General features: G+C 53.8%; 1 protein-coding gene across 1 annotated transcript in view; it reads left to right on the plus strand.

Annotated features, from left to right (window-relative positions):
• Positions 1-11,943, plus strand: part of MKI67 (marker of proliferation Ki-67) — a 55,975-nt gene extending 44,032 nt beyond the window's left edge. Inside the window, exons 14-17 of the mRNA XM_038743983.1 lie at positions 1,237-2,699; positions 5,285-5,330; positions 7,102-10,110; positions 11,441-11,943. Coding sequence (XP_038599911.1) covers positions 1,237-2,699; positions 5,285-5,330; positions 7,102-10,110; positions 11,441-11,553 — 4,631 coding nt within the window. The 3' untranslated portion in view covers positions 11,554-11,943. The remainder of the gene's footprint in view (positions 1-1,236; positions 2,700-5,284; positions 5,331-7,101; positions 10,111-11,440) is intronic.
• Positions 11,944-12,362: the final 419 nt, after the last annotated feature.

Below are 12,362 nucleotides of genomic sequence, written 5' to 3' on the forward strand. Positions count from 1 at the left end.
GGGGCGGAAGCCAGATTGGAGGGGGTCAAGGAGAGACCTGGAAGAGAAGAAATGGAGACGGGGGTGTAGAAAACTCGCTCAAGGAGTTTGGAGAGGAATCAATCAATCAATCGTATTTGTTGAGTGCTTACTGTGTGCAGGGCACTGTACTAAGCGCTTGGGAAGTACAAGTGGGCAACACATAGAGGCGGTCCCTACCCAACAGTGGGCTCACAGTCTAGAAGGGGGAGACAGAGAACAAAACAAATTAACAAAATAAAATAAATAGAATAGATATGTATAAGTAAAATAAATAAAGAAAATAGAGTAATAAGTACGTACAGACATATATACATATGTACAGGTGCTGTGGGGAAGGGAAGGAGGTAAGACGGGGGGGGGGTGGGGAGGAGGGGGAGAGAAAGGAAGGGGCTCAGTCTGGGAAGGCCTCCTGGAGGAGGTGAGCTCTCAGTAGGACCTTGAAGGGAGGAAGAGAGCTAGCTTGGCGGATGTTGGGAGGGAGGGCATTCCAGGCCAGGGGGAGGACGTGGGCCGGGGGTCGACGGCGGGACAAGCGAGAACGAGGTACGGTGAGGAGATTAGTGGCAGAGGAGCGGAGGGTGCGGGCTGGGCTGGACAAGGAGAGAAGGGAGGTGAGGGAGGAGGGGGCGAGGCGATGGACAGCCTGGAAGCCACTTGAAGCCCAGGGTGAGGAGTTTCTGCCTGATGCGTAGGTTGATTGGTAACCACTGGAGATTTTTGAGGAGGGGAGTAGCATGCCCAGAGCGTTTCTGGACAAAGACAATCCGGGCAGCGGCGTGAAGTATGGATTGAAGTGGGGAGAGACAAGAGGATGGGAGATTGGAGAGGAGGCTGATACAGTAGTCCAGACGGGATAGGATGAGAGCTTGAACAAGCAGGGTAGCGGTTTGGATGGAGAGGAAAGGGCGGAGCTTGGCAATGTTGCGGAGCTGAGACCGGCAGGTTTTGGTGATGGCTTGGATGTGAGGGGTGAATGAGAGAGCGGGGTTGAGGATGACACCAAGGTTGCGGGCTCGTGAGACGGGAAGGATGGTAGTGCCGTCAACAGTGATGGAAAAGTCAGGGAGAGGGCAGGGTTTGGGAGGGAAGACAAGGAGTTCTGTCTTGGACATGTTGAGTTTTAGGTGGCATGGTACGCAAGGCATTTTTGCAGACAGGGTGATTTGAGAATTTTGTTTCCTATCCAAATATATGTACTTCTGTCCTTGGTTCCAGGAAAGGTGGCTTCATCTCCTTCCAGTATTCGGAAGAAGTCAAAAGATTTGCTAAAGGATAACAGCCACAGAAAAAAGTCAGAGAAAACAGTGGCTTCCATAGGAAGCAAAGTGGGGGCGAAGTCCAAACAGACTCCCGCGAAAAAGTTAGAGCCTGCGGAAGTGTTGTCGGCCGTCAAGGGGCTCGTGAGGACTCCGAAGATAAAGGCAGCTACCGTGGAAGATTTCACTGGCATCCAGAGGCTCATGAGAACTCCCAAGCGGAAGGAGAGCCCCTCTGAGGAGCTCAGGGAAGATCTCACGGGACTCAAGAGACTTATGAAAACCCCCAAGGAGAAGTCCCAGTCCGTGGAAGACTTGGCAGGCGTCCAGAGACTTATGAGAACCCCCAAAGAGAAAGCCAAGCCCGTGGAAGACCTCGTGGGTGTCAAGCAACTTTGGAAAACCCCGAAAGAAAAGGCTGAGCCGGTGAAAGACCTCGTGGGGGTCAAGCGTCTTCTGAGAACCCCCAAGGAGAAGTCCGAGCCCGTGGACGACCTCGTGGGGGTCAGTCGACTTCTGAGAACCCCCAAGGAGAAGTCCGAGCCCGTGGACGACCTCGTGGGGGTCAGTCGACTTCTGAAAACCCCCAAGGAGAAGTCCGAGCCCGTGGACGACCTCGTGGGGGTCAGTCGACTTCTGAGAACCCCCAAGGAGAAGTCCGAGCCCGTGGACAACCTCGTGGGGGTCAGTCGACTTCTGAGAACCCCCAAGGAGAAGTCCGAGCCCGTGGAAGACCTCGTGGGGGTCAGTCGACTTCTGAGAACCCCCAAGGAGAAGTCCGAGCCCGTGGACGACCTCGTGGGGGTCAGTCGACTTCTGAGAACCCCCAAGGAGAAGTCCGAGCCCGTGGACGACCTCGTGGGGGTCAGTCGACTTCTGAGAACCCCCAAGGAGAAGTCCGAGCCCGTGGACGACCTCGTGGGGGTCAGTCGACTTCTGAGAACCCCCAAGGAGAAGTCCGAGCCCGTGGACGACCTCGTGGGGGTCAAGCGACTTTTGAGAACCCCCAAGCAAAAAGCTGAGCCCGTGGAGGACTTTGTGGGGGTCAAGCAACTTTTGAGAACCCCTGAGCCCGAGGGCGAGACTATGGAAGACCTTGGCTGGCTTAGAACCTCCAAGGCAAAGGAGGACGAACCTGCGGAGGAGGAAGAGTCAGGGGAGCATATGGATGATCTCGAAAGCTGTGATAGACACCCCGAGGAAAAGGCAGAGCCCGGGAAAGACCTCACAGGACTCGAGAAGACTCCGAGGACGCCTGCCAATGAAACGGAATCGCGTCAGCCCTCCGATCTGCCTGACAGCCAGACGAAGAAACCCACCCCTGGAAAGCCAGCGCCTCAGGGCGAGAGAAACGCCAAGCCAAGAGGCCGGTCGGGAGAGGATTCGGCCATGGCTCACTCGCCGCAAGTCACGGAAGAGGCGGTAAGCCCATTCATTCATTCAATCGTATTTATTGAGCGCTTCCTGTGTGCAGAGCACTGTACTAAGCGCTTGGGAAGTACAAGTCGGCAACATATAGAGACGGTCCCTACCCAACAACGGGCTCACAGTCTAGAGGGGGAGACAGACAACAAAACAAAACATGTGGACAGGTGTCAAGTCATCAGAATAAATAGAAATAAAGCTAGATGCACATCATTAACACAAATAGAATAGTAAATATGTACAAGTAAAATAAATAGAGTAATAAATCTGTACAAACATATATACAGGTGCTGTGGGGAGGGGGAGGAGGTCGGGGGGGGATGGGGAGGAGGAGAGAAAGGGGGCTCAGTCTGGGAGCCCAAAAGCGTTTTCTTGAGCGTCTGAGTAAAAGGGTCAGGTGCCGCGCGCAGGGATTCTGTCCGTTTATTATTGCTTCATCCTCTCCCGAGAGCTAAGTACAGTAGTCTGCACACAATAAGCGCTCAATAAATATGACTGAATGAATGAAAAGCACCTCTGAGCTGGAGAATCGCCCCCATGAGCTAGGCTGCAGCTGTTGTAGAGCTGTGTATGGCGCGCCCAAGGAAGATCAGTCAGAGGACTTACAAAGAGGAACTACCAAAAACCGCTAATTTTCTTCTCCGTACAGGAGAACAGCAATAGATTTTAAGCCAGAAGAGAACTAGTGTGGGCTTGGGAGTCCGAGGACCTGGGTTCTGATCCCAGCTCCGCAACTTGACTGCTGTGTGACGTCGGGCGAGTCACTTCACGGCTCTGTGCCTCAGTTACCTCACCTGAAAAATGGGGATTAAATCCCCCTCCCTCCAAGATAGGCTATGAGCTCCATATGCGACAGTCTCTGTGTACAGCCTTTCTAGACTGTGAGCCCACTGCTGGGTAGGGACCGTCTCTATATGTCGCCAACTTGTACTTCCCAAGCTCTTAATACAGTGCTCTGCACACAGTAAGCGCCCAATAAATACGATTGATTGATTAATTTATTACAAGCCTGATTATCTTGTATCTACCTCAGGGCTTAGAACAGTGCTGAGCACATGGCAAGTGCTTAACAAATACCATTATTATGATTATTTTACTTTTTCAATTACCATTTCTTAGCTATAAAATTATTTAACCAAACTGATCTTGGTGCTTTATATCTAGTAGTAAATCGCAGTGGTGTTTCTAGGGATTCTCAGCTCTATATCCCTAACAAAATAGCCCTCGAATTGCTTTAGAAATCCTTCCCAGTGAACTCCAAATCTTGGCACCTCCTTAATTATTTGCTGAGCATTTGCTGTGCATCAAGCATCATCATCAATCGTATTTATGTTTATTTATTTATTTATTTATTTATTTATGTTAGGCACTGTTCTAAGCGCTGGGGTAGATGCAAGGGAATCTACCCTGTCGCAGGTGGGGCTTACAGTCAAAGTAGGAGGGAGGAACAAGGTTTGAATCCCAACTTGTTGCCAACTTGTACTTCCCAAGCACTTAGTACAGCACTCTGCACACAGTAAGCGCTCAATAAATGCGATTGATTGATCGATTGAATCCCAGTTGCACAGAGGAGGAAATTCATGCCCAGAGATGTGAAGCAACTTGCCCCGGATCACACAGCAGTTCAGCCGACGGAGCCGGGATTCCAACCCAGATCCTTTGCCTCCTAGGCACAGGCTCTTCAGGGAGGGCCACTTAGGAATGAGACTCCCCCTCGGTTCTCTCCGTCCCCCAAAGTGCGGGGGCTAGCTAGGGTGACATCATCATCAATCGTATTTATTGAGCGCTTACTGTGTGCAGAGCACTGTACTAAGCGCTTGGGAAGTACAAGTTGGCAACATATAGAGACAGTCCCTACCCAACAGTGGGCTCACAGTCTAAAACAGACACCCCCTACCCCCCTCAAACACACACAGTTGCGAAATGATTTTGTGCCACACGTTCAGGTTAAAAAGTCATTGAGCATTTTATTATTGTTTCAATTCCCCAAAACTTGAGAACGCATACATTTCCATATGTGATGTCACAAGACTTCTAGGTAATAATAATAACAATAATGGCATTTGTTAAGCACTTACTATGTGCGAAGCACTGTTCATTTATTCATTCATTGTCGTATTGAGCGCTTACTGTGTGCAGAGAACTGTACTAAGCGCTTGGGAAGTCCAAGTTGGTAACATATAGAGACGGCCCAATAGCGGGCTCACAGTCTAGAATCAATCAATCGTATTTATTGAGTGCTTACCGTGTGCAGAGCACTGTACTAAGCGCTTGGGAAGTACAAGTTGGCAACATATAGAGACGGTCCCTACCCAACAGTGGGCTCACAGTCTAGAAGGGGGAGGCAGAGAACAAGTAAAATAAATACGTAGGGTAATAGAAGGGGGAGACAGACAACAAAACAACACATATTAACAAAATAAAATAAATAGAATAGTAAATATGGACAAGTAAAATAGAGTAATAAATCTGTACAGACATATATGCAGGTGCTGTGGGGAGGGGAAGGAGGTAGCGCGAGGTAGAGATTTGCAAGTGAATTTTGTCCTTTTGTTTGATGACTCATACTTTCTAATCTTTAGGGGATGCAGGAAGATTTAACTAAGAAGTCTGTCAGGCAAAAGCAGGGTAAGTAATAATAATAATTATGGTATAATTACGCAGAAATGTTTCTGTTTTTCAAATGGGTTTCGGTAGAAGAAATCTGCAAAATATTTTCGTGTGGACTTTTTCCGGGATGATCTCCCCTCACTCCTTTCCGATGCCTCCCTTTTTACCCTGGGTTTCATTCAGCCCTCGTCCCCCTCTCCATCCCCCCCCATCTTACCTCCTTCCCTTCCCCACAGCACCTGTATATATATGTCTGTACAGATTTATTACTCTATTTACTTATTCATTTATTTTACTTGTACATATCTATTCTATTTATTTTATTTTGTTAGTATGTTTGGTTTTGTTCACTGTCTCCCCCTTTTAGACTGTGAGCCCACTGTTGGGTAGGGACTGTCTCTATATGTTGCCAACTTGGACTTCCCAAGTACTTAGTACAGTGCTCTGCACACAGTAAGCGCTCAATAAATACGACTGATTGATTGTTTCAGCGAATCCTAGTCCCAAAAGAATATCTCGGAGTTACTTGTACCCCTGTGGAAACCAGCCCCAACAGTAACCCTCCCTTCCAATATAAGTGGGTATCTAGTTGGGGTTCACAAATTGGAATCAAAGACATTTACGGAGGGCTTAGTTTGGGCAGAGCCCTGTACTAAGCGCTTGGGAAAGAAGAGGGCAATAAACATTCACCGAATCCTAGGTCTCATTAGGAAATGTTTCTCTAGTTCCATCCTGAAAGAATATTCCAGAGTTACTTGTACCCCGGAGAGAAACCAGCCCAAACGATAACCTTTCCTTCCAATTTAAGCGGGAGTCTAATTGGGGTTCACAAATAGACATCAGTGGTATTTACTGAGGGCTTAAATTGGGCAGAGCCCTATACTAAGTGCTTGGGAGAAAATAATAATAATAATAATAATAATAATGATGTATTTGTTAAGAGCTTACTGTGTGCCAGGCACTGAACTGAACACTAAGGTGGATACAAGCAAATCAGGTTGGACACAGTCCCTTTCTCACATGGGGCTCACAGTCTCGTTCCTCGTTTTACAGATAAGGTAACTGAGGCACAGAGAAGTCAAGTGACTTGCCCAAGGTCACACAGCCAACAAGAGGCAAAGGCGGGATTAGAACTCATGACCTTTGGCAGTAGAGTTGGTAGACCCCATCCCTGCCCTCCAGGAGCTTGAGATGATGATGATGGAATTCGATAAGTGCTCACTATGTGCCAAGCACTGTTCTAAGCGCTGGGGGAGATACAGGGTAATCAGATTGTCCCAAGTGGGGCTCACAGTCTTCATCCCCATTTTACAGGTGAGGTAACTGAGGCACAGAGAAGTGAAAAAAAACATAATGGCATTTATTAAGCACTTACTATGTGCGAAGCACTGTTCTAAATGCTGGGGAGGATACAATGTGATCAGGTTGTCCCACATGGGGCTCAGTCTTAATCCCCATTTTACAGATGAGGTAACTGAGGCTCAGAGAAGTTAAGTGACTTGCCCAAGGTCACACAGCAGACATGTGGGGGAGCCGGGATTAGAACCCACGACCTCTGACTCCCAGCTCGGTCTCTTTCCACTGAGCCACGCTGGGGTCCAGTGCGCACTTTGCGCATTTATTTGAACCTTCTCGTCTTCTCGTGTAGACTCGGGACACTTAGCCACTTCTTCAAATGCCTTATTTGTTAACTGAGCATTGATTTCTGGGTTTTGGAGCAGCGGGGGGGGGGGGGAAGCATTAATCTTTGCTTCATATATTGTAGCATCCAAAGCAAATATTTCCATAGGTGAAGGAATTCACCCCGAAGAAATCCCGGACAAAACTCCCCGGAGCCGCACCTCCTTAAGATTGAAAAGCCAAAGCCAAATCGACAAAGACGCTCGTCTTCCAAGCTCGTCCGAAGAGTCGGTCCCCGAGGTGCACAGCCCCACCTCCCCCGAGATGCAGAGCGCCGGCGATGACACTTTCGGAGCCAGGTTGGGACAAAGGAAGAAGATTTCCAAGAGGCGGGAAGACGACGCCTCCTCGGAGGTCCTGGCTCGGCCACACATTCCAGGCGAGGAATGCATGGAGACCTACGTGGTGACCAAAATCAACCCAAGGGGCCAAAGAACCGCGGAGCGCAAGGACTCGGGGAAGAAGCTCATCTCGATAGACTTTGTCCCGGAGAAGACGGAAATCCTCTTCAACCCAGAGTCTTCGGTAGCGGAAGCAAGTAGCCTGCTAGGGAGGGTTCATTTCCAACTCGAAGAACCCGGCTCTCTTCCGAGGGGACGGTCCGGTAACTCCGAAGAGGGCAGGCGTGGAGTCTCTCCGAGCAGCCAGCAGGGATGCCTCTCTGCTGAGGGGAAAGCCAGTCCCTGCTTCCCGTCTCTCACCGGAAAGCCGTGCTTACGGAAGAGCAGCGGTGGGAGAGAGGAAATCCTCCGAGAGAAAGTGGACACGTCCAAAGTCACCGCCTCACCGTCCGAGGGGATTCCAAGGAGCTCCGGGGCCAGGCGAGGCCCGGCTGATGCCCAGGAGGAAATTTCCGGCGGGCCCACGCTCACCAGAAGCAGGATGAAGTCCAGGCTCGCGGAGAGGAGGGGCGAGGAGATGGCCGCCGCGGAGAACGCCACCCGTAAGCCTTTGGAGACCAGAGGGAGGGCTTCCAGAGCCAGCAAGGAGGAGCCCGGGGCCCTCAAGAGTGTCCCCAGCAAATCCGGCCCCTCCAGATTAATTTCCCTCCGGTCAGTGGGGGACACCCAGCCTCTCAACCGAGAGAGCGCCAAGCCTTCATCCGGCCCCCGGGCCCAGCCGCCCTCGGGGTACCCGATCCGGGCAGCGTCTGCGGCCGGGGCGGAAGCGAAAGCAGCTGCCCTGCTGGATGGAAGGCGGCCTGCGACGGCCGGAGCGGAGACGGGGATGGGAGGCCCGGTCCGGATCGCGCCTCACCCTCCCGTGACGCCTCCGCCGCCGGAGAAGCCCTCCATTCGGCTGAGGAGATTTGGGAGGAAGGAGGCGGGCGTGACCGGTGACAACAGGCCGGCCGAAGCGGGGGCGGCCGAGGCCCCGGCGGCCCGGGCAGATCCGGCCGCCTCGCAGCCCAGCGGGTCCAGATGGCTGAGGGGCAAAGAGCCTGACTCCAGCGAGGCCTCTGCTCAAGAAGATTACTCCAGCTTCTTCGAGAGCAGCAGCGACCTGCCTTCCAGCCAGGAAACCACCGAGGGCCCTGGGCCCGCCCTTCCGACCGTCTCTCACCCTCCCTCCGGCCCGGCCCCGTCACGAACCACCAGGTCGAGGAGGCTGAGGGGAAGGGAGCCTGACTCCAGCGAGACCTCGCCTCCCGAAGAGTACCCCGGCTCCTTCCAGAGCAGCGGCAAGCGGCCTTCCAGCCGGGAAACCACCGAGGGTTCCGGGAAATCCCTTCCCACGGCCCCCCACCCTCCCGAGGTCCAGGCCCCCTCACGGGCGACCAGGTCCAGAGGGCTGAAGGGAAAGGAGGTCACCTTCAGCGAGGCCTGTCCTCGGGAAGAGCAGCTCGCTGTGTCTGAGACCAACAGCGAGCAACCTTCCGGCCAGAGAACCACCGCGGGCTTGGGAAGCGCCCTTCTGAAGGCCCCTCGCCCTCCCGCTGGCTCACCCCCCTCACGAACGACCAGGTTCAGGAGGCTGAGGGTGAAGGAGCCCGACTCCAGCGAGCCCTCTCCTCCCGAAGAGTACTCCAGCTCCTTCGAGACCAGCAGCGACTTGCCCTCCAGCCGGGAAAGCAGCCAAGAAGCCATCGAGGGCTCCCGGAACACCCTTCCGACGGCCCCCCACCCTCCCTCCGGCCCGGCCCCGTCACGAGCCACCAGGTCCATGAGGCTGAGGGGAAAGGAGCCGGACTCTAGTGAGACCTCACAGCCCGAGGAAGACTCCAGCTCCTTCGAGAGCGGCAGCAAGCGGCCTTCCAGCCTGGAAACCGCAGAGGGCTCTGGGAAAGCCCTTCCGACACCCGGACACCCTCCCAAGGGCCCGGCCCCACCACGAGTGACCAGGTTGAGAAGGCTGACGGGCAAGGAGCCGGACTCCAGAGGGTCCTCTCCCCACGACGAGCGCCTCGGCCTGCCCGAGGCCAACCGCAAGGCATCCTCTGTCCCGGAAACCGCGACCGGCGCCCGGAGACTGAGGGGAAGAGAGGCTGACTCCGAGCGACCTTCCGGCCGGGAGGCTAGCAAGGCCTTGGAGGATGCCCCCCAGGTAGCCCCTCACCCTCCCGCAGGCCCGGCCCCCCGACCAGCGACCGGCTCCAGGAGGCTCAAAGAGAAGGAGCCTGGTCTCGGCGAGCATTCCTCTCGGGAAGAGCGCCGCGGCCTATCCGGGACCCGCAGCGAGCGGCGGTCCGGCTGCGAAGCCGTCAAGGGCTCGGGGAAAGCCCCCCAGGCGGAGCCAGCCCCCTCACGGACCACCAGGTCCAGAAGAGTGCCGACGAGGGAGGCGGAGGTTACCGTCGGCCCTCCCTCTCGAGGAAAGCCGGGCAGATCTTCCCCGGGGGACCCAGGGAAGGACTCTGCGCCCGAGAAATCGGGGGCCGAGGCGGAGAGGGCGACTCTCCCAACCACCCTGCCCAAGCTCTCTGGCTCTCAGAGAGCCGTCCGGAAGGCCGCCGACTCGACCGCTGAACCCCTTCCTCGGGCGGGAAATCGGGACCGGGAAGGAAGCGCCGGAGCGGCGGGTGCCAAGGCTTCCGGACCGGAACACCTGCCCCTCGTGGCCCCCTCGCGCCTGACGAGAGCGAGGCTGAAGACGGACACGCCGGACCCCCACCTCGATGGTGAGCAGCCCAAGAAGCCGGCCCTCGCCCAGGGCACCGGCTTCTCGACCTCCCTACCCCACAAGTCCGCTCCGGTACGCAAGCACTGCTTGCGGGAGACCGACGACGTCACCAAAAAGTCCAAAGCAGGTGTCTCTGGGGCTCCGCGGGGACGCCGGCCTCTGGGGTTTCTGACCGGCCGCCCCACGAGGGATTTAGGAGTCGGAGGGGCTGGGGTTTCCGGGTGGAGCGGTCCCTTCCCTGGCCGTACAGGCCTGGATCCCGGCGGGCGGGCGGGAGGACGTTCCCGGATTCTGCCGCCGCGTTCAGTCCCGAAACAGTGACAGGCGGCTCCCATCCGGCCTGAGGAACCTGAGCGTCTCCGTCTGCAATCCCCGCTCGGCCGTTCCTCCTGCGGCCCGTGACTTTGCTCTGCGGCAGCAGGGCGGGCGGGTGGGCGGGCAAAGCAGGCCGTGTCATTCATTCATTCAATCGTATCTATTGAATGCTTACTGTGTGCAGAGCAATGGTTCTCTGAAGACAGCCGATGACCTCCCCTCCCACCACTCCCCACCATCCCCCTCAAATCATCGCAGGTCCACCCCGGTTACGACGAGGTGCTGTTGGGTACCCACAAATTTGAGCCTACATTTTTGGGGTCTCCCAGAGGGTCAGTGTTTGCGGGCGTTTTTCAACTAGGAGAAGGCTTTAGCGGGAGGCGGTCTTCCTCCGGCCTAGTCTCGTCGGCCTTCGGGGGCGGGAGTCGAAGTGGGGTTCACCCTGTTGACTTCCATGGCCCGGACCCCTCCTTCACTCAGGGGCAGCTCCTAAAGGACTCTGAACTTGGCCCGGATGCCAGCCCTGAGATTCCAGAGCAGGGAAGCCCGTGCCAGGATGGACACATCATCAACCGGCTTCTCTGGCCGCCCCTCTAACTGCCGAGGGGCTAGCTTTATTTCTATTTATTTTGCTGACTTGACACCTGTCCACATCTTTTGTTGTCTGTCTCCCCCTTCTAGACCGTGAGCCCGCTCGCTGTTGGGTAGGGACCGTCTCTATGTGTTGCCAACTTGTACTTCCCAAGCGCTTAGTACAGTGCTCTGCACACAGCGCTCAATAAATACGATTGAATGAATGAATGAATAACGGCTTCTGCATAAGCGCTCAATAAATACGATTGATTGATTGCCTAGAAACGGGAGCCCGCCAGCCCGTGGACTCACGGTTCTCTCTTCAGACACGGTCTCCCGGAAGACAGCCGGCCGTGCCCGCTAACCCGGGCAATCCTTCAGCGGCCATTTCCCAATGAAATCCATCCGTTGACCGGTTGTGTTTCCTCCCTCTAAAGCAGGAGGCGAGGACGCGGCCGGCCGGCAAAGCGGAAGGAACAAAAAGGAGAGTCTGGACGACAGGGACCGGGTTCCCAGGATGCGAACAAGACAAACCAGGGAAAAATCCAATTAATTACGCTGAGCGGCAGGCGTCGAAAGCGTCGCTCGGTGCTTCATCCTATTTGGGTTTTTTGTCTAAATTTTTAGAAATGTGAATTTGTACATAGTTCCAACCGGTTGATTTGTGGAGTGGTTCATCTTCTGATATTTCGTCACACGGAGTGGTTCTTCCTCTCAGCCCGTGGAGTTGCTTTCTGGGCTTCTTTGGGCCTTGTCCAACCAAAGCGTGGGGAAAAAACTCGGCTTTTCGTTTTCCTGCAGGGATATAATTCAAAGAAATCAGCTACTGAAGGTCTTATTTTTCATGAAACTCTTTTAAAAAATGTATATGTATAGAGCGATCTTTTTTAAGAAAAGAAGTACAAGTCTTTTTCAGCTTTATTAGAAGAGGCTATGGTTTTTAATAGGATATCTATGCAAAGTTTTAAACTTTTGTAAAGTAGTCAAGTTGTTTTTTTTGAAGGTAATAAAATTGTATAAGTTTCTGGTTTGTTCTTTGGAGCTTTTTTTTTTTCTTTTAGTCTTACAGAGGGAATCTGGCATCGGTCCTATGTGGGACAGGTGATAGGGTGAAAGGGTTTTTACCTCATTCGTGCTGCCCGAATCCCGAAGGGTCGGGTTTTCGGAGGAAAATTAGTGGAATTGACCCAGAACTCGTGGTAATTAGGGGTGGAGTTTTTCCTGTACAAGATTATAAACCTCACTGGAAATCGGCCAGAGAAAATAGACCTCACAGGATGGCTAGGTACAGTCGGGGCTGAGGCGAGAGAAGATAGCAGCTGATCGACGATGATGGTGATTACGGTATTTGTTAAGTGTGAG

This window comes from Tachyglossus aculeatus, chromosome 3, assembly GCF_015852505.1.
Source record: "Tachyglossus aculeatus isolate mTacAcu1 chromosome 3, mTacAcu1.pri, whole genome shotgun sequence".
NCBI lineage: Eukaryota > Metazoa > Chordata > Mammalia > Monotremata > Tachyglossidae > Tachyglossus > Tachyglossus aculeatus.